Source organism: Pezoporus occidentalis, unplaced genomic scaffold (genome assembly GCF_034315485.1).
Source record: "Pezoporus occidentalis ecotype Australia unplaced genomic scaffold, CSIRO_AGI_Poc_V1 ctg2, whole genome shotgun sequence".
Classification (NCBI taxonomy): domain Eukaryota; kingdom Metazoa; phylum Chordata; class Aves; order Psittaciformes; family Psittacidae; genus Pezoporus; species Pezoporus occidentalis.
In genome coordinates, this window is record NW_026913855.1 from 16,276,599 (window position 1) to 16,300,828 (window position 24,230).

At 44.3% G+C, this 24,230-nt stretch overlaps 3 protein-coding genes across 8 annotated transcripts in view; 1 reads left to right on the forward strand and 2 right to left on the reverse strand.

The window, feature by feature from the left end:
* RANBP9 (RAN binding protein 9) overlaps positions 1 to 10,094 on the forward strand; it is a 39,861-nt gene extending 29,767 nt beyond the window's left edge. For 2 of the 6 annotated variants that reach the window (XM_062617995.1, XM_062618001.1), the window contains exons 9-14: positions 1,182 to 1,372; positions 3,101 to 3,248; positions 4,972 to 5,093; positions 7,392 to 7,543; positions 8,230 to 8,341; positions 9,143 to 10,094. In XM_062617995.1, coding sequence (XP_062473979.1) covers positions 1,182 to 1,372; positions 3,101 to 3,248; positions 4,972 to 5,093; positions 7,392 to 7,543; positions 8,230 to 8,341; positions 9,143 to 9,273 — 856 coding nt within the window. In that variant the 3' untranslated portion in view covers positions 9,274 to 10,094. Of the gene's footprint in view, positions 1 to 1,181; positions 1,373 to 3,100; positions 3,249 to 4,971; positions 5,140 to 6,163; positions 7,544 to 8,229; positions 8,342 to 9,142 lie in introns of those variants that run through there. The other 4 variants (XM_062617996.1, XM_062617997.1, XM_062617999.1 and 1 more) reach the window with 4 other exon arrangements.
* On the reverse strand, positions 9,996 to 14,498 carry NOL7 (nucleolar protein 7). The gene is made up of 8 exons (XM_062618014.1): positions 14,279 to 14,498; positions 14,108 to 14,168; positions 13,972 to 14,030; positions 13,780 to 13,811; positions 12,625 to 12,730; positions 11,870 to 11,991; positions 11,712 to 11,789; positions 9,996 to 10,978 (listed from the first exon to the last, which is right to left on the reverse strand). Exons 1-8 carry the CDS (start codon positions 14,446 to 14,448, stop codon positions 10,911 to 10,913), a joined length of 696 nt encoding a protein of 231 aa, XP_062473998.1. The 5' UTR covers positions 14,449 to 14,498; the 3' UTR covers positions 9,996 to 10,910.
* A 139-nt stretch (positions 14,499 to 14,637) lies between these two features.
* Positions 14,638 to 23,736, reverse strand: SIRT5 (sirtuin 5). The gene is made up of 9 exons (XM_062618004.1): positions 23,614 to 23,736; positions 22,873 to 23,011; positions 20,483 to 20,616; positions 18,818 to 19,043; positions 18,204 to 18,291; positions 17,218 to 17,271; positions 16,231 to 16,354; positions 15,326 to 15,441; positions 14,638 to 14,786 (listed from the first exon to the last, which is right to left on the reverse strand). Exons 2-9 carry the CDS (start codon positions 22,991 to 22,993, stop codon positions 14,711 to 14,713), a joined length of 939 nt encoding a protein of 312 aa, XP_062473988.1. The 5' UTR covers positions 22,994 to 23,011; positions 23,614 to 23,736; the 3' UTR covers positions 14,638 to 14,710.
* Positions 23,737 to 24,230: the final 494 nt, after the last annotated feature.

Genomic DNA, 24,230 nt, shown 5'->3' on the forward strand with positions numbered 1-24,230 from the left:
GTAGACTTATTTTCTAGAACTAAGCTTTGTAATTTTTAAAATCAATCAGTTTGGCCGTCATGTAAAACTTAAACTGCAAACTGATACAGTGTCATTTTGAAGAAGGTTAAGAGTCCTGTTGGCATAAGTTCATCTGTTCCTCCAAATGCGTAACTGACTTTAAAGACCAGTTTAAATGAGCTGTTTCACTCCGTGTCACTTTACTAGAAACCACTGGCTAATACTGCGGAAATTCCATAATCCCAAAGAGTTCTCTTGGCTTCCCAGGCATGCAATAGTCACCTTCATTCTGGCATTTTCACTTGCCAGCTGCGCTGATCCTCCAGAATTTTGAATCACGTTGGTAGTGTTAAAGATTCCAGAAAAAAAATCTCTTATCTCTTATAAGAACAAAGCACTTCAATTTCAGTGTTAAGTAACTTGGAATGTGTTTGAAGTCTGTCACGCTTAAGAGCTGAACAGAATTCATGTGGTAGTACTGCAGACTTACCAAAGAATTCACAAAATGCGAACATTCTGATGAAAGACTTCACTCAAAACCATCAATTCTGTGTTAGATTTCTCTCAATCTGTCTATCTAAATTTGCCTGTTCTATTGAGGCTATCCAAGCCTAAAACATAAAGCAGCAGTTGTGAGCTTCCTTAAAGTCCATAGCAAAACCTCCTTATCTAAAATAAAATTGACAAAGAGCAACAGCCTCTAAAGGGAAGGTTTGTATTGTGAGCTTGCTTTTCAGACTGTTTTCTAGTGCAAGTGCTTAATGTTAAGAGTTATTCAAAGCTTACTGTTCCAGACAGTCAAAACTATATTCTCATTTACTTTGAGAGAAATGACAGACATGACAAGGTAATGACATAGCCTTCTCAAGAAATAACCTTGCCCCGCCAATAAAATAAAATAGTTAAGAAAATACAGTTCAGCTCTCTGAACTTTGAGGACTTACTGACAAAGTCTGTTCTTGAAGGATAATATTCCTGCTCTCCTCCCTCACAGACTTTGTAATTGTGTATTTTTGGCTGAATCCTCCAAATCTTATTGATGATTGGGGTAACTGACATCCAGCATTTTGCTGAGTCAGACTTTTTGTGTATTTAACACTAAAATTAAATCATTGCTGTCACTGGTAAATTGAAATATGTAAGTTGCTTTATTAGCTTAACTTTTTTTGCCTTTTGTTTAGGGTGCGCCAGTTCATAGAGATGGTGAATGGTACAGACAGTGAAGTGCGGTGTTTGGGAGGCCACAGTCCAAAATCTCAAGATAGTTACCCTGTTAGCCCACGATCATTCAGTAGTCCTAGCATGAGTCCCAGCCATGGAATGAATATTCACAATTTGGCAACAGGAAAAGGGAGCAGCACGCACTTTCCTGGTAAGCTAATGTGGGGAATATATCACACCATGGAGGTTCTGGGTTTTTTTACAATGAAGTGTTAGGAGAAGTCAACAGATACTCACAAGACTGACAATTTGTTTTACTTAAGAGTTGATACTGAATGCTTTGCATAAAATTATAGTTTTGTTATTAAAATAGGCATTTCTCAGTCACTGGGGAAATGGAAATTGTATAAATAGAAACGAATCTTTTTTGCATGTGCTCTTGGTTTTACTAATGGTTTGCAAAGTAGGTTGCCACTGGTTCTAAGAAGAGCTTGCTTCTAGGAGATGGAAGGCTCCGACACAAATTTCTGTGTCCTTTCGATGACAATTTAAGGCTTGGGCAAGGTGATTTCAGTCCAGTAAGTGTTGTATATGATCCATTTCCTGTGGTGTTTAGGGAATAGTAGGAACACTTGCTCTTGTGTAGGAAATACCAAATGCCACCACCTGGCTTCTGGTAAAAGAGTTTCTGCTGGCAGCCATATTTATTCTGCACAGCTGAAAGAGTTCTGAGAGCGCCTCAGTGGTGGTAAAGCTTCAGTGGGAAGCCAATGAATGTTCAGAGCTGCCCCGTTCCTCTGGGGGGAGATCCCTTCCAAAGCACCTCTGCAGAGAGGAATTTGGACATACTGAAACGGTACGTGAATGTGTAGTCTTTGAACCCAGGACTCTTAAGGTAGTAGAGAACATCAACTTTCACTTCTGTTTCGTTCTTAAATCCAAACTGTATTTGGGGCTCTCTTTCATTTTTCTCTCAGTCGGATTGGGTAGGAAGCCAGTGTAGCCTGGTCACCAGAATACTTGCTGCCCTTAGCAAGGCAGCAGCTTTGCTTCTCTGCTGTGTCAAGACCGCTATGGTGTGTGAGTAGAGGTCCACTCACACTTTGTGTTTGTTCTTCAGGTGGTTGTTGGGATGTATGGTAGAAAGTAACTTTCTAATTCTGAAAATAGAGGCACCACTTAATAAGCAAGTTGATGAATGTATTATTAGAATTGGGGCTTGGGATTTCCTGAGTGGCAGCAACTCTTTTGTTTGTAAGAAGCCCTTCCTGGGACCTGTTTCTATATTATAAGATACTAGGGAGCCCTTGCTTTTGGGCTTGATGGAACTGGTAATTACATGTTTGCTTCAAATAGTAGTGTCGTGATTACATTTTAGAAGGGTCAGAAGAGATTTTAGCCAGACGTCATAATTTCACAGCATGGTGTAATTTCATTTAGCAAAGCACAATAATAACAATTAAAATAATTATATGGGGAAGGAGGGAGGTAGTGTTTAAGTGTAGCAACATGTATTTTCAGCACTGAATTTTACTGCGTATTTATCAAGAGAATTATGTGATTGGGAATTAGGAAGATGCATGTCTGCTTCCATTCATAATCATTACTGTGGCCTAGAAAAGATCTTCAGACCTTTAGAAACAATGTACAAGTTCTAAAAAAAAATCATTGTATGTTGATGCAGTTTTCAGTTTTCCTGGTTGTAAGTACAACTGGAAAACCTTCTCATGTATGTGTTAGTACTTGTTAAATAATGCTTAACATCTGCACTGTAGAAGCCTTAGAGGATCAAATACCTGAATCATGGGGGCTAAGTATTTGCATTTATTTGTTCCTGGTCAGTAAACTCTAGATTTGCCAGTGTACTTACTTCACGTCTGTAGATGGGTACTTACATGTAAGTTTGTAGATTATTACAATTATTGAAACTTTCTTTCAGGCTTTGAAAGTAGTTGCAGTAATGGAGTAATATCAAATAAAGCGCATCAATCTTACTGTCACAGTAAACACATGACTGCCAACTTGAATGTACCAGAGCTCAACAACATAAATGTATCAAGATCACAGCAGGTTAACAGCTATTCCAGGTGAATAAACTTCAGATGCTTCTAACTTGCATTAAGGCTTGTGTTGTCCATGTGCTTGTATCACAGAGAAGAGTTGTGTCAGTGAGTTCTGATGTGATTTCAGTTTCTTAAGGACAGTTAAAACATTTAGTATAAGGGGCCAAAGCCTTACGATCACTCTAGTGTGCTTTGGTTTTGTTTTAACTTTTCAAGCTCAATACACCTGTTTTCTCCTGTTTGGTTAAAGAAATGCAATGGACAAAAATAAATTACCTTGTTTATATCTGTTTATGGTCAGTTTTGAAGTTGTGTAGTGAAGATTAACTCTCTGGCACTCCCTAATGACGATTAGCTCTCTGGCTCTTGGGATTTTAATTTAAGCCACCGACATTGACTTAAGAACATTGCAGGCAGGTGATGAAATGTTTTCCAGATACTCTGCATTTGTGGCGGTATCTGCAAAGTACACACAACTGAGATGCATGTGAAATCTGGACTCCCTTCCATTGCACACACAAGAATTGTTTGTCTGCTCCAGCCATTGTCACTTGTGCAAATACATTTGATTCAGAGAATGAAAATAGATGTATTAACCAGGGTTAATACAGTTATTCATAGCCAGTAAATATTAAGCTTTGGGTTGCAGAGATGCAGCAGAGCCTCATTTGGTGTGAAATACAACAGTACTTGGCCAAGATGGATTCCCAAAACTACCACCTAAGATGCAATGATGCAGTAGTGTTAACAAAAGGTATTTCAGTTGGATAGTGATGATAGTGGGGGAGAAAGTAAGAGTAACAATTTACTACTTCGTGATTTGTGTTTGCAACAGCAGTTGCCTCTGCCACGAAGTCTGGCAGTGTCCAGGCAACTTTAAGGTTTTTCACAGGAGTAAGACAATTCCTTGGCCACAGTGTTGTCCAGTCAGAAAGGCCTTGTGGTTTCCTTCCTCAAAGGAAGCTGGATATAACTGGTTGCTTAGAAGCAAGATATTAAGCTTTCAAATTGAATCTTTTTGGTCTCGAAAGAGGTTTTCAGTTGTCATTCTCTATGTCAAAATAGAACGGGCAAAGAAAACTCAGTCCCCAAAACCATGCTGGCATTTTCTAACATTGCTTTTGTGACCTGCTATGAGCAAAGTGTGGTGAGCAGTTGTATACTCTGAATTTACCTCCGAGTATCTCTTCAGTGTCATGGCTTACTTAGTGTTTGCTTTGGGTTTTATTTCATTTTCCCCTGTCATTCCAGTGAGAGTAAATGAGAGGTAAATAAGAGCTCGAGGCTTTTGTAAAAGAATTATTTATCTAAATGTGATATTCTCAAAGTAGGCTGTATCTAAAGTTAACTGTGGATTGTTTTTTGGGTTGGTTTTGTTTGCTTTCTGAGGTGAGAATACTGTATTTTCTCAATGCATTTTCTCCAGCCTTATGTACAGCTGTATATACAGATGTATGAACAAGGTATGAACTTTTTGGTATGTATTCAGGAAGTGTGAAGTTATTCCTGAAGTGTGATGAAAATGTTCTTTTACTGAGTGGTAATGTTAGTAGAGAGCACTTTCAAATGTCCCCGGCGCTCTGGTAGTGCCACTTGCTACGGAAAAAAAACTGTGCTCAAACTTTGTAATATTTAAGAGCAGCTTTTCAGTAGCCAAGATGAGGAAGTACTATGCTGAAGTCGTGAAGAAGATAACTCTTAAGTGCTTAAATATGAGTAAAACTTTTATTTATTGCTCTCTTTGCAGCAATGACGTAGACATGGAAACAGATCACTACTCCAATGGGGTTGCTGAGACTTCATCCAATGGCTTCCTAAATGGTAGTTCTAAACATGATCACGAAATGGAAGAATGTGACACAGAAATGGGTCTGCAGTGATATTTCTTACATTTTTATTAAGTGATGGCAACAAGGTTATGTTTTTACTTGCAATGCTTCCCACCTTGAAAATTAGGAACATCAGCTCAAATCTTAATTTTTTGTTTTTTGTCACTGTTAGATATAAATCTTACAACCACTAATTCAGGTGGTTCAGTGCCAGTGTGACAACAGGGGAAACTGGTTAGCTCATGGATATTGAAACTAGTGTCTCTGTTGAAGGAAAGAGAAGAAACATCCTGTTGTGTAGGATGCCTGGATTAGGGTCAGCAGGTTGTTGCTCCCTCTTCCTTAGACCTTTTAGCACTCCTGGTTCTCATGGCACCTTTGCACTCGACAGTAAGGGTAGAAATTTCATATCACTTATATTAAAGAATTCAAAGTGCAAATATGAGATGCTCAAGAAAAGAGCCATGTTTGGGAACTGAGATAAATTTAAAAAAAAACTGTTTTCTGCCGAAAACAAGTATCCTGATTTACATAGTTGTGGTCTAAAAAAATAACTTTGTTTCACTTAACCTGCTTTACACTCAGCCATACCTGTTTAGTCAGTGACAAGTGAGTTTAAATACCCTCTGATTGTCAGTGCACCACGAAAAGGTACTGTGACTCTGTCGGCTACCATGCAGTCAGATCACTTCAGTGCAAGCAGGCTGGAGCTCAGAGAGTGGTCGTTATTGCTGGCTGTATCTGAAGAAGTGCAGCTGGTTCTGCAGTTGTAGAACTGCCTTCTCAAACAATTGATTTAAACAGGCATCAATTAATAGGTAGTTTAAATTAAATGTGTGACTTGGGGCATCACTGGTAAACTTTCAGAAAGCAGCAGTGCTCACAGGCACCTGTGAACCCCAAGAACAGTTCTGACAAGCAGCTGCTCATGCAGCTTTGCTGGTAAATACCAGCAAGCTGTTGAGAAGCAAATGTAACTCTGCTACAGCCCTGGAGGGGGGAGATGCAAATTGCCAGCCTGTGTTCCCTGCAGTATGCTCTGCAACTGGCTAATAACAAGGCCTCACTTCTGTGACAGAGAAAACAAACCACTTTCTCACTCTCTTGCAGCCTTTTCCACAGAGGCTTGCCGTGACAGACGTGAAGCGGCTGCACAGGGCACAGAGTTGTTTGTGGTTTGGTTTGGTTTGGCTTGGCTTTTGAATGTAGTTGCTTCTACCTGTGGAAAGTAATGTCCTAGTTTGGAGAGCAGCAACAAACACCACTTCTTGAAGATTTCTGGGTGCTTCACCTTTGTAAAAAAAAAAAAAGCAATGTGGCTCCTCAGCCTACATTGTTTACTCCCCACAGTTTGAGTTTGGTGGTTGTTTCGGTGGTTGTTTCAGTGCTTTTTTTGCCGTTTGAAATGTCTGTATATTCTCCTTAGTGCTGTGTATGTAGTGTTACGTAGGCAGGTTTTTTCCAGAGGTGATAAGCTCACATCCAAGAAAAAAGTAAAAGAGGCCTTACAAATCCTTTCTTGAAATAGTGGTTAGAATATATCACTAGAGAGCAGTGTTAAAATTGGGAACAAGAATGGTTTGGTAATTACAATGTACATCAAACTGATTCAGAACTTGATTCCACTGATGACAGAAAGCAAGGAATGGATAAATGCCCCTTTTGTTTGTTTGTCTGTTTTTAACAGACTGCTTTAGCTGTAAATCTAAAAAAGGCAGAACTTCAGGAGGAGCCAAGGGTTGATTTATTGGTCATGAACTGCATTAGTATCTTTTAAAATGACTAGTGCTGGGGAACATTGTAGCAAAGAGTAAAGAAATCAATTGCAGTGTTCTGCTTAATTACAGAAGAAGCCTGAAATGTCAAAATTACTAAACTGATACATTCTACAAGGAGTATGAGCATCATCTTGTCTGTTTGGGAGTTCAGGTGATCTTACTCTGCATTATTATCAGTTCTGGCTTTGGTGTATCTTTAGAAGTGCAATGCCAAAGAATTAAAAAAGCAGAACTTATTGTTGTCTTCATTAATTTTAAACTCCCATAAGATTTTAGGGTAAAATCTGGTTTATGGTCAAGTTAGTTTAAAATTCAGCATTGCAAAATAAACAGCATAGGTAGACAGCCTTTGCCCTTAGTTAACCATAAGCCTCTTAATGATCATAGGAGGAACAGTTGGGCAGTACTTGGAGCAGGGATACATTATGCCAAGGTCTCTGGCCTGGTGTTCTCTCCGAGAAGACACGTGCCTTTCAAGTGAAATCAGTGCAGGTTCTGTAGATCCATAGATAGTTATTGTTTGCTCTGTTGGGGTGATGATGACGCTGTCATTTTTGCAGAAGTAGATTCAAGTCAGTTGAGACGTCAGCTGTGTGGTGGCAGCCAGGCAGCCATCGAAAGGATGATCCATTTTGGAAGAGAATTGCAAGCCATGAGTGAGCAACTAAGAAGAGAATGTGGGAAAAACACGGCGAATAAGAAGATGCTCAAGGTATATTTAATCTGGAAATTGTGGCATTAAGTGGAATAACTGTGCTGCCCTGCAGAAACTTCCCACAGCATGGGGCATGGCAGTACTGTGCTGCTTTAACTGCTGCCATTTTGTTGGTGTTGTGGTCTGAGAGCAGTGTCCTAGTCAGCTGTGATACAGCACTGTCTCCTGGCTTGCCTGTGTAGGGCATTCACAGGGAAGATACTTTCATGCCTGTGCTACAGTTAAACCCAGAGATAAATTTAGCACTTTTGTCTCATTTCTGGCCATTTAACTTGGCCTCTTGAAACAAAGTGCTGTTTTCAGCTCTAATGATGATCCATGAGAAAGAGGATTGATACAGATGCCCAGAATGTGCTGTCTTTGATACTGATCTGTTTACCTTGATCTAAGATGGCTCTGGAAGAGAACTCCCCTGCCAAAGACTGACTGCATGCAGTTTTCAGTTTGTTTTCTTTTCCCCCATCACGTACTAAAATACCACTCCCGTTGTCTTTCTGTTGGGGAAAAACACTGCTTACTCAAAATGGCACAAGTCCTGTTACATTTCTTTTTATCCTTTTGTACTGATGAAGGTCACTGACAATCACCTTTGTGATTCTGAATCAGAATGGGTGAAGAAAATAGTCCTTGTGCTCAGTAGTAACATATAGCTGCAAGATGTAATAAAAATCATCTTTCCACAGGATGCATTCAGTTTACTTGCGTATTCGGATCCTTGGAGCAGCCCTGTTGGAAATCAGCTTGACCCAATACAAAGAGAACCTGTGTGCTCTGTACTTAATAGTGCAATACTAGGTGAGTACATACAAGCCGGGTGGTTTGTATGTATGGTATGGAGCGCCTGTCATTTGAGACAGGGAGCACTGCTGCCCACCATGCACCATCTGCTGGTCTTGGTAGAGGGCTGGCTGAATCATTAACAAAGCATAGTGATGTCGTGTACGCTCCTTCAGTAAAAGAGTTTTTCTCTGTCTTCTCTCCTGTGAAAACAGGCTGAGGGAGTTGGGTTTGCTGAGCCTGGAGACGGCTCCAGGGAGACCTTAGGTGCAGCCTTCCAGTACATGAGGGGGGCCTACAAATCTGAAGAGGAGCTTTTGACAAGTACATGTAGTGATAGGACAAGGGGTAACATACTGAGAGAGGGTAGATTCAGATTAAGACTCTGTGAGGGTGGTGAGGCACTGGCACAGCTTGCCCAGTGAAGTTGTGGCTGCCCCATCCGTGGCAGTGCTCAAGGCCAGGTTTGATGGTGCTTTGAGCAGCCTGGTCTAGTGGAAGGTGTCCCTGCCTGTGGCAGGGGTTGGAACTGGATGAGCTTTAAGATCCGTTCCAACCCAGACCATTTTGTGGTACTTCTGGGGGGACCTTAATGTAACAAATGTAGTCGTCTTTGTTGTGCAAAGCAAAATTGGTCCTGTTCAATAATGGTGTTCTGCAGGGAATTTAAAAGTGTCACTTTTTTGCTCCTGCTCTGTCTTGATGCAAAAGCAAATAGAGGAATTCTGTATGAACAGTTTAAGCTTAAAACCAAAGTTTTCAATGTATTACCATGAAATTAATAGCAGTTTTTTAACTGCTGCTGTTATTCTTTTCCAGAGACTCACAACCTGCCAAAGCAACCGCCGCTTGCCCTGGCAATGGGACAAGCGTCACAGTGTCTGGGATTGATGGCTCGATCAGGAATTGGCTCCTGCGCCTTCGCCACAGTGGAAGACTACCTACACTAGCTATGCATTTGAAGACCTGAAAGGTGTCATGGCATATTAAACATGGAAAGTAGGCCAGCTCTGCTGACTGGAATTTGGGATTTTAATTATGTACTAAGGACAAGTCTGTTGCTTTATGTTGCTTCCTAGTTTACAGCATGATGCAAATGATTTCTAACTTAGTGTTAGGAGAAAATTTCCATCTTGAAACCTCTTAGACAACTAAGAGTTGAAAACGTCACTGATAAGGTCAGACATCCAGATTGACAAGTACCAGTCCTTTACACGATTGTCCAAAACAAACCAAAAATCCTGCTACCTTGTGGTGGGACAGAAGGGCGGAAAAGACAGACGTATTAGCATGTGGGTGATGCAAATGTCAAGCAGGATGACTTGCCAACCTCCACCCCCATTGTTACATAGTTCAATCAGTGTAATTTGCAAAACGCAAATGGTTTGGATATATAGTGTTGATGGGAAGAAATGATATTTTTTAATGTGTACTGTAAAACTTGAATTACTCAGGAGCTGAGTGAATATGTTTGTTGCTACTTACAATCCCAGCCTGTTGATCTTAGTAGGTTTTTTTTTGTTTTTGTTTTAACATGGTCTTTTCAACTTTGTTTCCTTGTTTAATTACAGACAGCTTCTGTTGTGTAGACTCACCAGTTTAACTGTTGTATTATAACAGTATTACATGTCAACACAGTGTGGTTATGACCTATTTATATAAAAACCAAATATTTAGTCAATTTACAGTCTTAATTTAATCTTTGTACACCTTGCATTTTTAAAAGTGCTTAAATAGTACTATATTGCAATAAAATGTAGTGATACCATAATTAACCAGCCATTAAAAACTTACTTCTACATACATGGTAGCATGGAGGTGTATGCTACGTTTTCTTGATTCCAGAGTTCTGTCCTAGGACAGCGCTTCCTGTGTCAGCCTACTCAGAGAAGTGTCTCACTGCTTGAATGGGAGATGCCCCTTCCTTCCCTGCATGGGAGCACTGCACTGCCTGGGCTGGTGGCAGTTAAAGGTTTGTGGTGTTCTTGCTATAACTTGCCATAAAGCAAGTTTAGTGAGCAGCACAGAGTCAGGGCACCAGTGGAGCTTACTTGGTGCTCCCTGAAGATGGGCAAAAAAACCTGCCTTCAGTGTGACCATCAGGCTGGACAGCAGTGGCCTGCTACATGAGCTGGCTTAATGACTCTGGTGCTAGGGAACAGCCTTTCTCTTAGAGATGAAAAGCAAAAATCATTGACTGCTGTAAGAAATGCAGGATCCAAAGCAGTAAGTACAACACCGTTCACCTTTTTGTTCACCTTTTTATTCTCTACAAGGGAACTGCATCACGGAGGCAGCTCTCCAAGGCTGGTAGTAGCTCATGCTGTTGTAAATCAGTCTGAAGCAGAGTCACTGCACATGCCCAGCTGTTCCTTAGCTTCCCCTTCAGACAGGGGGAGGGAAGAGAACAGGAAGGTGAGTTCAGGCACTGTATTGTGAAGGTTGGTGCCTCCTGGGGGCTCCTGGCTGGAGCTCCAGAGTGAAGTCACGATGGAGCAGTGAGGAAGAAAAACACCTTTGTTGGCTTGAGAGGCTAACTTCCAATAAAAGTCCTTGGTAGCATCTTCTGAAAAAGCTGTCTTCATACTCACAGTTTAAGCTGTCTTGAGAGCCAACGTCTTCTAAACCTCGCTGCTTTTTGCTTTTTTTCTTGCCCTTAAAAGAATAAAAAGCTGTTAGCAACCATTTTCTTAACCCACCTACTGGAGAAGCAGCTGTCCAGTGATTACTGCAGTAGTTCAGAACAGAACTGACTGGAAAGCTGATAAAACTTTATCATATTTCACATTCAGCAGCTGCTTTCAGCTGGCCCAGGGGCACCAGTCTCCTTCAGGGTCTAGCACTGCTTTCACTTCTGAAACACAAGTAAATGCAGATGCTGCCTATTACAGACCAGTAGTTTTTGCCTGCAGTGCTCACAAGCCTTATGGGCTGCGGTGTGTGGCTGGAACTGAGGTCCCCTGCCTGTCCCCACTCATGTCTCCATCATTTTTTTTTATGCGAAGTAGGTGCTAATTCCCTATCCTCACGTGAAAGCATTTCTAAGTTTTACACATACCTGAAATGACTTCCAACAGCTCAGAGATAAATTTTAACAATTAGTGTTTATCAAGCAAACATGATTCCAGGCCCATACACTGTTTCTTAATGTACCAAAACTCAGGTCATTTTTTCAAGTCGTGTCTTAACATGCCCTTCCTTGAGGAGGGCCCATCTAGCCGGTCAGGCTGCAATAACCTCTTACCCTTCCCTTGCTATCTGCTTCTTTGGAGTTATTAGAAGGTAGCAAGATAGACCCTTCCAACATGGGAAAAGTGTTCTGCTTTTTTAGAGTACTTTAAAACCACCTATGTAAGAAGTGGTACTTACTGTGGCTTTTTATACTCACCCCATGCTTTGTCCACAAACTGAACTGCAGCTTTTTTAACTGGGTTTTTCTTGTTTTCAAGGGAAAAAAAATCGTTTGCTGAAACAGAAATGACTGTTAATTACCAAGTTTAGCCTAGAGAAATCCAGATGCAGACCCACTGAAGGAAAACTGCTTACGCTGTGCCCGGTTGGCATGTGGTCCGTAGAGCTGAGCGTTTATAAAGTCTTTGGCCAGCTGTTGCTGGAGGCCTGTTAAACTCTGGTCTTTTAAGCACACAGCTGTATAGTTTCCTGTTGACCTAGTTAAACAAAAGAGCTGTAAATCCCTGCAGTGTAGCTACAGAACCCAGACAACAGACACACTACTAGCCAGGGCTTTGCTACTTGGGCACAACACTGCCTGTAGTGGTTTCTTGATGCTTAGCCAAGCTTTGTAGCTGTAATTAAGAAAATAACAGACCAAGACCCTCAACCTGTCACCATATGCCTTTATGTGCCTCACACTGTTCCTTGGGAGTCTTGAACCAGTCTCCCCGGGAGCCAGTGCAATTCCTCTACAGGGACAAAGTGACAAAGATAAAAAGGGAAAAGACTGAAAGAGAGGAATATAGCGCTCAACAGCCAGACCTACAGCAGCACAGAATACAATGCCTAGTGCTGCTGTGCTTATGACTGCCCACTTACGTAATAGGTAAAAATTTATATTCTAGATCATATATATATACACACATCTTTTACACACATGCTGTATTAGAAGTATATTAAAAGTGCTTTAGCACATGCTTTCAGAGGAAGAGCAGGGGAAACATCAAATGAAGAAGAGAGCACAGCCATACAGTGACAGAGCAAGAGCTGTGAGACCCCCCTGCACAGGCAGAGGTGCCACATGGGGATGGGGACAGACAGACACCCTGGATCTTCTCCCGGTGTACCTGGTGCGCTTTCTTTGCTTGTCTTTCTTCACCAGCTTTTTGACTTGGCCTTGCCTTTGGACTTGCCCTTGTTTCTGCTTCACAGCCCCACCTCCACGGCGTTTACCTAAGGTAAATTGAATAGAAAATTTCCCAATTAATTATGAATCAAGAGCAGCAAGTGAAAGAGGGACAGGAATGAAACAACTGTTATTAGGCTGCGGAAAATAAGAGGTCTCTAGATAACTCCAGTAGGCATTTTTCAGCAGCTCCGAGCAGAGAGCTAGGAAGCACAGCCATCACAGAAGGGCTGTGAGAGGGAAGAGAAGCAGCACACCTCAGGGGAGCCACCCAAAGTACTGCCAGCCAGCTTTCCCCTTCCTTGGCATACCTTAACTTCCTTAACACCACAAAACAGGATTCATCAGGACAAATACTGAATGCAGCACAACAGCTATGAGTAACAAAGGGGAGTCCAGCCTCAGCTTCATTCTCACCATTAAGTGAAGTACTGTGGCTACTGAGTGTTCAGAGCATTATCCTGAGCTCATCTTTTGTTTATGCCAATTTTTTTAAAACAATAGTAAAAGGAAGAAGAAGTAGCAGTTGCAGCTCCCAGCTATGTAACTATGTGAGTACACATGAAAAGAGTTGTTTAAAAACAACCCAACGCTTAAAAGTATTTTGAAGTACAGGTGAAGAGCGCAACAAAACAGTGGTCAGGAATACTCCAGATGTTTGATTTCCTAGATCAGAAGTTGAAAAAAAGTTACCTGATTTTTTTACAGATGCTGTTAAATCATAGTATGATATATAAAGAACTATCAATGTGATGAACAACTCCATACAGGAACAGCCTTTATAACTGAAATGCTAAATATTCATCTCCCTCTGGTAATACTTGCTTCTTCTGTAACACCTGCCTGCTACCTCCTAAACACCACGGGCTATTTTAACTGAAACCATTGTACACCAAACAACTTATGTAAACAGCGCAGGAATCAGATTAAATACGACTTTTTTTCCACGTTTTCGGTTGCCAGCACCGTTCTGCCTGTCCAGCCTCTTCACATTTCAGACTTTAAGAGGCGCTTCTCCTGCTGCAGCTCTAACACTAAAACAAAGTTCCGAGGTGCCTGGCAGTGCACGAAGGTAGGAGGACAGGCACTAATATACCTGGGTTAGCTGCCGCAGCCTTCTTCTCGGGTCTGTGGAGGAGACAAGGCAACGTGTTACTCCTCCAGCCCACCCTTAGAGCCCCCTCAAGCCCCATTTCCACCCTGTCCTCCCCCTAACGCCAGGAGCCGGCGGGGCCACACCATGGGCCGGCACCCCAGCACCCACCCACCGCCTCACGTCGCCGCTCACCGTGCGGGCGGCGCAGCGGCCAGCTCCTGCAGCACGGCCTCGGGGAGCAGCTTTCGCTTCTGCGGGGAGAAGGGAGTTGTTAGCGGGGAGGGGAGGGGCTGCCGCCCGAGGGCTGCGGGCGAGGGGCGCGCGGTACCTTCTGCTCCGCAAACAACTCCTGGCGCCGCCGCCGCTTCTCCTTCAGCAGCTCCCGGTGCCTGCGGGGAGGCGGGAGGCGCCGTCAGTACGGGCTCAGGGTGGGGAACGGAGGGGGACGGCGATACCTGGGAATGGGAAGAGATGAGGCCTCGCGCGGGAACGTCGGTACCTCCGGGCCGCCTCCCCCACGAGCTTCCGTTCGGCCTCGGCCGCCTCCTTCGCCACGCCAAAGGACACCTCCTCCGGGGCCTCGTCCGCCTCATCCTCCGAGGAGGACGGGCCCAGGGCGGCGGGGGGAACCCCGCTCCTGCCCGCGGCACCCTTCACCCGCCGCGCCATGGGCCCTACACCGCCCGCGTGACCCCCACCCCGGAAGCGCTCCCTGCTGCACGCGGCTCCGCCCCTCCCCCTCCAGCCGCGCACGCGCACACACAGACGAGCCGCTGAGGTACGACCGGCAGCGGCGGGCCCGGCCTTGCGTTTATTGCGGTGGGGAGCAGGGGAGGGGCAGGACGGCGCCACCCGCCGCCGCCTCCCACCCGTACCAGCCCCCGCCGCGACCGCCAGGCTTGGCGCTTCCCCGGCGGGCGCTCCGAGGCGCTCAAGAGGTGATCTCCGTCTCGTGGCGAGCCAGCGCCGGCGGCAGAGTGGTCCCGCAGGGGCCCGAAAAGTGGAACCTGTAAGGAAGCGGCGGCTGAAGGGGCAGGCACGACCGGCGTCACGGTGCGTGCTTCTGGCAGCCCGGGTGCGTGTGACGGGCAGGTAGCGAGTTAGCCCCGCTGCTGAGGGAGGGGGACTTCGAGGACACAGGGACAAACTTCTGCTTCACACTCAGAAACATACAGGTGTGTCTTCATTGATTGGTTTGGGTGGGAAGGGACCTTAAAGCTCATCCAGTTCCAAACCCCTGCCCCACCACCTTCCACTAGAGCAGGTTGCTCAAAGCCAGGTCCAAGCTAGCCTTGAGTGCTGCCTGGGATGGGGCAGTCACAACTGCTCTGTTAAGAAGTGCAAGAACTTCCTTCAGTGTTAATTCTACCAAGAAAGAGCAACTGCCTCTTCTTACTTATTAGAACAAAACAGTATTTCTTAAACATAGGGGAAAAAACCTAGATCATGTTTGTTTAAAATTTTGCCAAGCATTTTAGCAGTTCAGAGCAAAAGAGTGAAGATGCAGGCGACTAAAGTTTGCTAGTTTAAAACTGGACAGCTTTACCTGAATCTGTCTGTAGCAGGAGTAGCTTCCATGTTAAACTCTGCAACTGGCACTCCTCTAGCAGATACCTGTGGGGCAAACATTGCAGCAGGATACACCACAGAGGAGGTTCCAACCTGCAGGCACAGGGTGAAAAACGAGTGTAGCAGGCCAGCAGTTAAACAGGCAAAACCAAACCAACCCACGAGGCAAGGACCCTTCTCAGAACACTAGATGTGCAAAACCACTAAAGCATGAAGATCCCTACCAAAATGAAGCCAAATCAGTATCTATTTAGTGTCACTGTACATGTAGCAGAATTGGGAGTGGTTTCTCTGATGTAACCCAAAGAAACCTGTTTGCAGATTATAACTGGAAAGACCTTGTATTCAGGAAAACAAAACAAGATGTTCCTTCTCTTAGTTGGGGTTAGTCTGTGAAGGGTACACAATATTCTAAGTAAGCATTTGGGTCAGTGAGCTGGAACCAGTGAGCATGTAAACCACCTCACAAAAGAAGGCAGCCTGTGATAACAGCTGGCTACCTTCTTACCACATTTTGTCACTTTTTTCTTAGCTGAGCCTCAAAATAATCGTAATTTTCACTGTTTGAGAAATTCAACAGCCAAACAGTATTACTGAACCTCTAACACTTGAACCTCTAACCCCTGTGTGTGTACTGAATGCAGATGGCAGATGCCAGCTGAGCACAATGCACACATGCTGAATCTGCTGATTTCCGAGTAGTGTATGTACGTTTTCAGACTTCATGGCCTTTGAAAGTTTCGCACTTGACACCAGAGAATCCTCAGGGGCTTTCAGTTTCCTCAGGGAAACGTGCATGCAACCCCTTTACCCAGGTGGTGCAACCCCTTTAGTGTGGCTTCCCCGTTGGTTGAGAGGCCAGGTAACAAGTGCGTCACTCACTACCAAGCAGAGGTCACAAATATCAAGCTCCTTCTCCACCTCAGTGAGAATGTCGGGATCCAGGGTTTCACCAAACCATACAACATGGGGACGGAGGAGCCCATTGCAGCCGTCCTCCTCGCACCTGTTTGAAAAAGGAAGAAGGTCGCACATGGTTGTTTTCATTCTCATTTGGGCATATCTGACCTACCTTCCATCCTCCACTTCTCTCTTTCACAGCCCTCCCCACACCCTCCTCTACTGTGAGCTGGGCAGAGGACAGCTGATGCTGTGCCACATGTATGCTGGAAATACACACGTGCTGCCTGGCCAGGTGGAACATGTTGCTGAACAGTTGTGCAACCCAAATATTTAGTAGTGTCAGCCCCCTGCTCAGTGCCTGGAATGCATGAAACTTGAAACATAGTATGTGCTACGGACCTCAGCCTCCATCGACTTTAACAAACTGGCCAATGGGTTTTTAAGGAGAAAGTGAACTGACAGACATATTGTGTTAGCTTCCTTTCCTTAGGAACCAGATGAAAAACATGGTGGTCTCTTGCATCTGTAGCCGTTATAAAAGAGCACCATGGCACATTTAAAGCCTGCAAAGGACTATGCTGTGGCCGTGCCACAGCACAGTGCTCCAGATTGACTAATGGCAGGCAGCACCCACAAAGCAGCAAAATGTTTACTGTGTAGCACTTAGTGTCTTACTTCAATTCTACTATGACTCCACTTACTACAAGCCCCATGAATTTAGGCATGTTTCAGCTTGGTGCTCAAGTACACAAACATGCCATGCCTTTCACATCACAGTAAACTTCCAGTGTACACTCCTGTTCTCTGCTGTCTCCCCTAACTGTTCTCTGAGGAACAGTCACACCTTTTTCTCCTGGAGAAAGTCTCCATGTCCTTCCAAAACTACATGAACAGTAATGTAAGCCTCTGAGATGCACAACAAAGCATAAAGAGGTAACAGCAAAACACAAATTAGTCCTCACGTACTGAGGAAGCTCTTCAACTGGAATCGCGGCATCCTCTGTGTCAGGATCTGGGGCCCTGAAGTTACAAAATCGCAATACATATTCAGCCATACAAAGTGCATTTTGTACATTAATAAAAACTCAGTATTCTCTAAAGCACACTCTCCAATCAAGAAATCTTTGCAACTTCAGCCAACTTCAACACCTACCACAACCCTACCATACCACACACAGGGGAAGCAGGTGTTTATCCAGGATTATCCCAGAGGTAAGCAACTGTCCTAAGCTGTTCAAACTCTGACAGAGGCACAACAAACATTTAAGTAACTACCTAAAGGTCTGGTGAAATACAAAGGGAAAATACCTAAAAATCTATGACCATATGCCTCTCCTCTTTTTTTTTGAGAGGTGAAAGCAAGGGGATGGCTAGAAAAAGGCGACTGAAAGATTTTTCTGCAACTTTTCAAGTTACAGAAATCCTGGGAACTGACACCTCCCTCCCAGTTGTTTATTACATCTCTATTTTGAGGCCTGTAATAATGAGAATCTTACTGAGGAGCCGAAGGACAAAAGCTGCTAGGTGCTAGACAAAGAAGAGGACAATACATGTATCGAGTGATGGTAGTTCAATTTCAGGAATAAGCACCTGATTTAATAAAAAACCTGGGGAGGTGAAGAGGATGGCAGAAAATCCACATTCTCAAAGAGTACAATTAGCTGATGTCCAAAATAAGAGTTTCAGACCATCTGAAATTCTTCTAATTAAAACATACTTAGCATTGTGCTAACAGTTATTCTTTCACAGGACTTACAACATCATGGGCTCTCACTGAAGTTACTGAACAGCACACTCATGGTTCCAAACAGCTGTGTAAAATTTAAGTCTGAATACTACTGATGTAAAACAGGCTGGGCAGCCAAACTCCTGTATGCTCCTAAACTGGCTCCTTTCCTACTGAACAGCAGACAAAGTAGAAAATGCATTTTACAAGCAGATGTATTAATTACCCTTTCCCAGCCAACGCGGGGCATATTGGACTCTTGTAATTTGCAGCTACGTTTCCACAGTTGGTGCATCGAGTTTTAAATAAACTACCTGAAACACACCAAGAGAAAACATCAGGGATCGAACAACTCGTCTGGGTCATGGCTGTGTGAGCAAGTGGTTGTGTTTATCCTGTATGGCCTTTATTTGACTTTGAAGACTACACCTCGTGAGTAACTTGGGTAACAACAGCCAAGTGTTGAAACCTGTCAGCATTATGAAGGAGATGATTTACACAGTGCAAACACATGCTTTTGTTCAGCAACCCAAGGTGACCAGTGCCACTGTTAAACACAGGCCAGACCCAGCAAAGAGACACAACACAGTCCCTTCAGCTGAAAGGAAACAGAGAAGAGCAGCAACAGTCCCTTTATGACTCAATCAAAATTAAACTATGCCCAATGCATATAAAGTACCCAAAACAACTTCCAAAAGAGAACATGGTGTTACAGTAAATAACTTTGTGCAAGTTATTACCATTTTAATGACAAGTTTCTTTTCTCCCAGTACTTATCCGGCTCTCTCTTCTTCCCCCGGGTTTGCTGGCCCATAAGCAGACAGGTAAGCTGATTCTTACCGTGGATTTCTAAGAGGTGCTTTGTGCCTGCCTTTCTGTGTAGTTCATCAATATTCTGAGTAATGACCACAACGCTCCGTCCTTGCTTGCTCAGTCGCTTTTCGCACTCTGCAATGGCAATATGTGCAGGGTTCGGGTGTTTACTCAACATCACCTCCCGGCGGTAGTGGTAAAACTCCCACACACGAGAAGGGTTTCGTGCAAAAGCCTCTGGAGTAGCCAGCTCCTGGAAAAGACACGACAAGTCTTGCTACCAACGAAAGCGCAAGAAAATGCCCTCCCCAGATGAAACCAGCTAGATTCCTGCCACTTACACTGCTCCCAGGACAAGATTATCAGAAGCAAATTATTTATAACCAGATGCAGTTGATGAAAATATACTTCAATAGCCCTTATAGGGATGACAAGTCCAATTATCTTATCAAATGAGGAAATAACCAGTATCAACAGTGTGGTACATGGTTTTACACAGTACACCTGTGCTGCCCCACCAAATTAGACTGTAGTGCAGCACAAAGAAAGATATTTCAATGCACACAACTTTTAGGGTTCAAAACTCTTTTTCACAGCAGCCATAAAACTCAACATTACGTGGATATATTTCCTTTGCTAGCAACTTCTTTGTGTAACACAAGCCAAATTATAGCCATTGTCAAAACCAAAGTCTAATGTCTTAGATTTTACCAACATGTAAAAGACAAGCTGTACTTTTCACAGTAATTTTAACTTTGCCTTATCTTCTTTTTAAAATAAGGAGTATCTCAGTCTAATGCTGCAACATGCAATTCTGCTGATATAAAAATGCTGAATGCAAGATTTCTGCTGCAGAAGAACCAGGCATTTATACACATGCATGCTTCATTTGAATTGATAGTCACTGAAAGGAAAAAATGCATCTTTAGATTCAAACCATCTTGAAAAACTCGCATCTCTGACCCCTTTTTAACCTCATCAAATCTTTCATGAGTGCTGCATTAAGAAACGTAAAGAAAGCCAACAAGATAGCAACATTTGAGGCAGCATTTACTGACAGTGTGGCAGTTATATGAAACACCTGCACCAGCATGCAGGATCAGACTCCTGAGGCACCCATGCAACTCACACAGGTGCTCGCCACTGCACCCCTCCACCCCACAGCATCTGCTTTGGCCTCCTCTCCCACCCCAGTGCCTCCCGATGCCGCAAGGTCACACCAGCAAGAGACAAAGCTTGTGGGAGAGTTAAAGACTGTGAAGAACAGTGCCCCCAAACAATAAAAAACATCCTAAAACATTTTTAAAGAGTATAATAAACCAAAATTCAATGAAAAACAACTAGTCACTGTCACTGGTTCTGTCCTTTGTTATTTTGGCAAAACGTTCTTAAGTTTAAAACAGGAAGTAGGAAATGAGGTAGGAAAACAGTGAGAGTGTTGAAAGATGATCACACAGCTAAGCTGCAAGGCAACAAGGAAACAAGGATGGAGAAAGACCCAGAGAGAACACTGATTTTCCCAAATAACTGATAAGGACAGAGAAGCAGCTGCAGCTGCAGACAGGGGTGTAAAGGGACAGCTCTGGGGAGTACTTCCACCCTCCAAGGTGCCCAGCTTCTCCGGACCCTTCACTATCACCCACCCAAGAGGCATTCCACCGGAGCTGCGCAGACAGTGCCACCAGTACATACCTGGGCTTGCCACTTCCTCCAGAAACCTCCAGCCCCTCTGAAGGTCGGGACCCCACTCTCTGCACTAACGCCAGCTCCTGTGATGATGACTATGTGCTTTGCTTTGGCAAACACCTCTCGAAAATCAGCCATATCTATGTGCAGGGAGCAAAAACAAACAGCTGCTCAAATGCTTGTACTTTTATTTAAGAAGCCGTAGAGACAGGACTGGCAAACTTACACATCTAGAGATGGGTTCCACCCAGTACACCTCCCAGTACTTTAAGTGCAGAATACTAACTTGTTTCTGAGTTTTTCCGTATAAGAATTTGAAGGGAAATTCCTAGAGATTCTCAAAAACACGTATGAGCAAGCCTGGGAGGGCAATAGGTATTAAACTATGAATACACTCAGTATTTGAAAGACAGAGCCTTAAACTAAAACCACGCAGTTAGTGCTACCTTGATTAACAACTGTTGCCACAGTCACCCAGGAACTGTTCGCTTCCTCATTGTAAGGCACGATCCCAAGATGGAAAAAAATCTACACTTAGTTACAAAGTATCACCTTCAAAATTAAAGGCATTTGGAAAAAAGCTTTTCCTGCTGAGGCATCTTGGTAATTTTCTAGGTTTGCAACTGTATTTTCTATTTTCGAATGCACATTCCCCCACTTTGCCTCTGCAAGGTAAAGTCCCTTGGGAAAGAAGATGGGAAATTTCCTTTGCATTTTTCTATGGGTCAAAACAACATTAAAAAATAACAGGTTAGTTACAGAGAGACAAAAAAAAATCTCTTCCAGCTTACCTCAGATATTAATTTTAAAGCAACATATTTTAGAATCAAAGAAAAGCTGAGGTGAGAAGGGACCTCTGGAGACTGTCCAACACCCTGCTCAAACAGGGTCAGGCATAGCAGGACCATGTCCAGTCCGGTGGGGTTTGATTGCCCCCCAGGATGGAGACTATAACCTCTCTGCACAACCCATTCCCATGTTTGACCACCCTCATAGCAAAAAGCAGTGTTTCCTTGTGTTCGAATGGATCTTGTGTGCTTTGTGTCCCTTATCTCATGTCCTGCCACTGGGCAGTACTTGAGAAGAGTCCAGCTTTGTCTTCACTCCCTCCCATCACATGTTTTTATGCACTGATAAGATGCTCCTGAGCCTGGTGTCCTAAAGCCTGAGCAGCCCTGGCTCCCCACAGCCTCTCCTCACATTTCAGATGCTCGAAGCCATTAATCATCTTCAAAGCCCTTTGATGGACTCTCTCCAGTTTGCCAACGTCTTTGTCACACTGGGGCACCCAGCATTGGATCTAGCCTTCCAGGTGTGTCTGACCATGCTGAGCAGAAGGCAAGGATCACCTCCCACAGCCAGATGGAGATGCTCTGCTGAGTACATCCCAAGACACCCACTGGCCTGTGTTGCCCCAAGGGCTTTTCGCTGGCTCACAGTCAATTTGGTGCCCATCAGGACCCTTCAGAGCCTCTTCCACCAAGCTGCTTTCCCACTGATCAACACCAAACTGTCCTGGTGCTTAAGATTGTTTCAATGCAGGACTTGGCATTTCCACTTGCCAACCTTCATGAGGTTTATGTTAGCCCATGTTTCCAGGCTGTTGATGTCCCCCTGGATTAACAGCATGACTCTCTGGTGACAGCCACTCCTTCTAGTTTGGTACCATCCCCAAACTTGCTGAGGGTACACTGCCCCATCATCCAGATTGCTAATGAAGGTGTTAAATAATATTTGCAAGATTCCTACAGTACACCACTAATGACAGGCCTTCAGCTGAACTTTGAACTGCTGATCAGAACCCTAATCTTCATGATTTACTCTGTGTTCTTCGGAGGTTTTTGTTAGGGGGGTTACCATGATAATTGTGAAGTTCTGTGCACAGTTTCAAGTTAAGGCACATCCTTAGCTTAAAAAACAAACACAACCCCCCCGCCAAGAAAATAAAAAGAGGATATTTACTACTACCAGACTGAACAAGGCTATTAGGGTTGCCCAATACCCTGCTCCTGAGTAGCTACAAATGATTGAGGGCCTCCATAATTCTTGTGCAAAGAAACAAGGAATGATTTTTATTACCTGCTAGGATTATGAAAAGGAACTGCAATTAACCAACATATGTTTGTGTGCATAAATTATAAATGCTAAAACCATGTTGCCAGGAAATCACACTGACTCAACTATGCAAGGATTTGGGGAACTATACAGAATACAGACATAAAAGATGAATTTTAGCAGCCAGGGAGGGGGGAGATAGGAGAGGAAACGAAGTTCAAGCTGTTCTAAGCATTCTGAACTAAGCTATAGATGACACCTATTACACAAAACCTTCCACGATTTAAAATCTAGCTTAAAAACCTGTCCAGGGTACACAAGGAAACACATTAATGTCTTACTTGAACTAGGACGAGCCATTTCCATGCAAAACTTAGGTTTCTTTGAAGAAGAAGCCTTAAGTCCACAATACACTTGGGAAGCCAGCCTTCTAGCGGTAAATTGAAAGAGACTCATCAGCATCCCTCTTAAGTACTTCACCTGAGGAGAAATAAGGGGAACACAAGCGGCCCACTGAGGGAGGGTATTTCTGCAAGGGTTTCTCCGTAAAAAAACAGGTACAAAGATTATTCATCGCAGTTTTCTCTTGCACCTTCCCTTCCTTGCTCTGCAAACCCCAGACACCTCAAATAAGCGATCCTGACAATGGGATGATCTTTCGCTTCCAGTTAAGAACCCAAGAAGTTCATTCTGCTCAAAGAACAAATTCGCTAAAGCCCCAAAACACACCGCCGCGGGTTTTCTACAACATTTAACTTGCCGATTTTGCCGTCTCACGCCAAAGCAGCTCCCACGATCCGACCGTCAACCGCGTTTTAAGAATACAAAACCAACCCCGACAGGCGCTTTGCTACGCAGGCTTCACCCGGGGACGGAGCAGCGGCAGCAGCCCCAGCGGGCAGCATGCGTACGTGCTGATGCCCGCCTGCAACAGGGCGAAGGCGAACCGCCCCGGGGGACGGAGTCGCGTCGGGAAGGAGGCGGCGGTGGCCGCCATTGCCGCCGCCGCCGCCGCCGCCGCCACCTCCCCCTCGGCGCGGAGGCCCTGGGCCGCAGGTTCTCCCCGCGCCGGAAGCCCTTACCTCAGCGCGGTGACCCGCCGCGGCTGTGCGGCCGAGCCGTGCGGCGCCGCGAGTCCCGCCCCAGGTTTGCGGCGGGGCCGGCCCTCGCTCAGCTCCGCCCTCGCCCTTTCCCTGTGGAACAGCTGACAGAGCTCCCGCCCGGCCACAAGCGTGTGGGGCCGATGGGGAAGGATGGAGCCCGGCCTCAACTCCTGCGGCAGCGCGGCCCTCTCACAACGCTTCCCTACTCCGACGTCTCACGTAGATTAAGTTATGCTTAATAACCTGGATGTGCAGTTCACACATTCACTGACCAAACTTCCATATGCTGCTATGCTACCACAGCTTGGATAGCTTAGAGTCTCCACAGTGTTTATGAGGAAGTATGGTTTTAGCTTGTTTTTCTGCAGAAACAAGACACCAACCACTTTTATCCAGCCTTCTCTTCACCCTTCCCCAACAACTTTAAATGCCTCTCGTCCTTTTCAGTCAATCTGAGATTTTACACATTTTTGTCCCTTTGAATGCCTTAAACTACCGGCTAAACAGATGAAGAGGTCCCTAAAATGCATATCCTGACATGGGGAGGGCTGAAAAGCATGTACTGCAGTCCCACCTAGCCCCTGCCGCTGACCTGG

Coding starts and splice junctions, on each gene's coding strand:
- NOL7 (XM_062618014.1), bottom strand. CDS start 14,448: ATGGCGCGGCGGGTGAAGGGTGCCGCGGGCAGGAGCGGGGTTCCCCCC. Junction 14,169..14,278: donor GTGGGGGAGGCGGCCCGGAG/GTACCGACGTTC, acceptor GCCTCCCCGCAG/GCACCGGGAGCTGCTGAAGG. Junction 12,731..13,779: donor GGCTGCGGCAGCTAACCCAG/GTATATTAGTGC, acceptor AATTTACCTTAG/GTAAACGCCGTGGAGGTGGG.
- SIRT5 (XM_062618004.1), bottom strand. CDS start 22,993: ATGCTGATGAGTCTCTTTCAATTTACCGCTAGAAGGCTGGCTTCCCAA. Junction 15,442..16,230: donor TTTGTGACCTCTGCTTGGTA/GTGAGTGACGCA, acceptor CTGTGCCTGCAG/GTTGGAACCTCCTCTGTGGT. Junction 14,787..15,325: donor CCTGCTACAGACAGATTCAG/GTAAAGCTGTCC, acceptor GCTTCCTTACAG/GTTCCACTTTTCGGGCCCCT.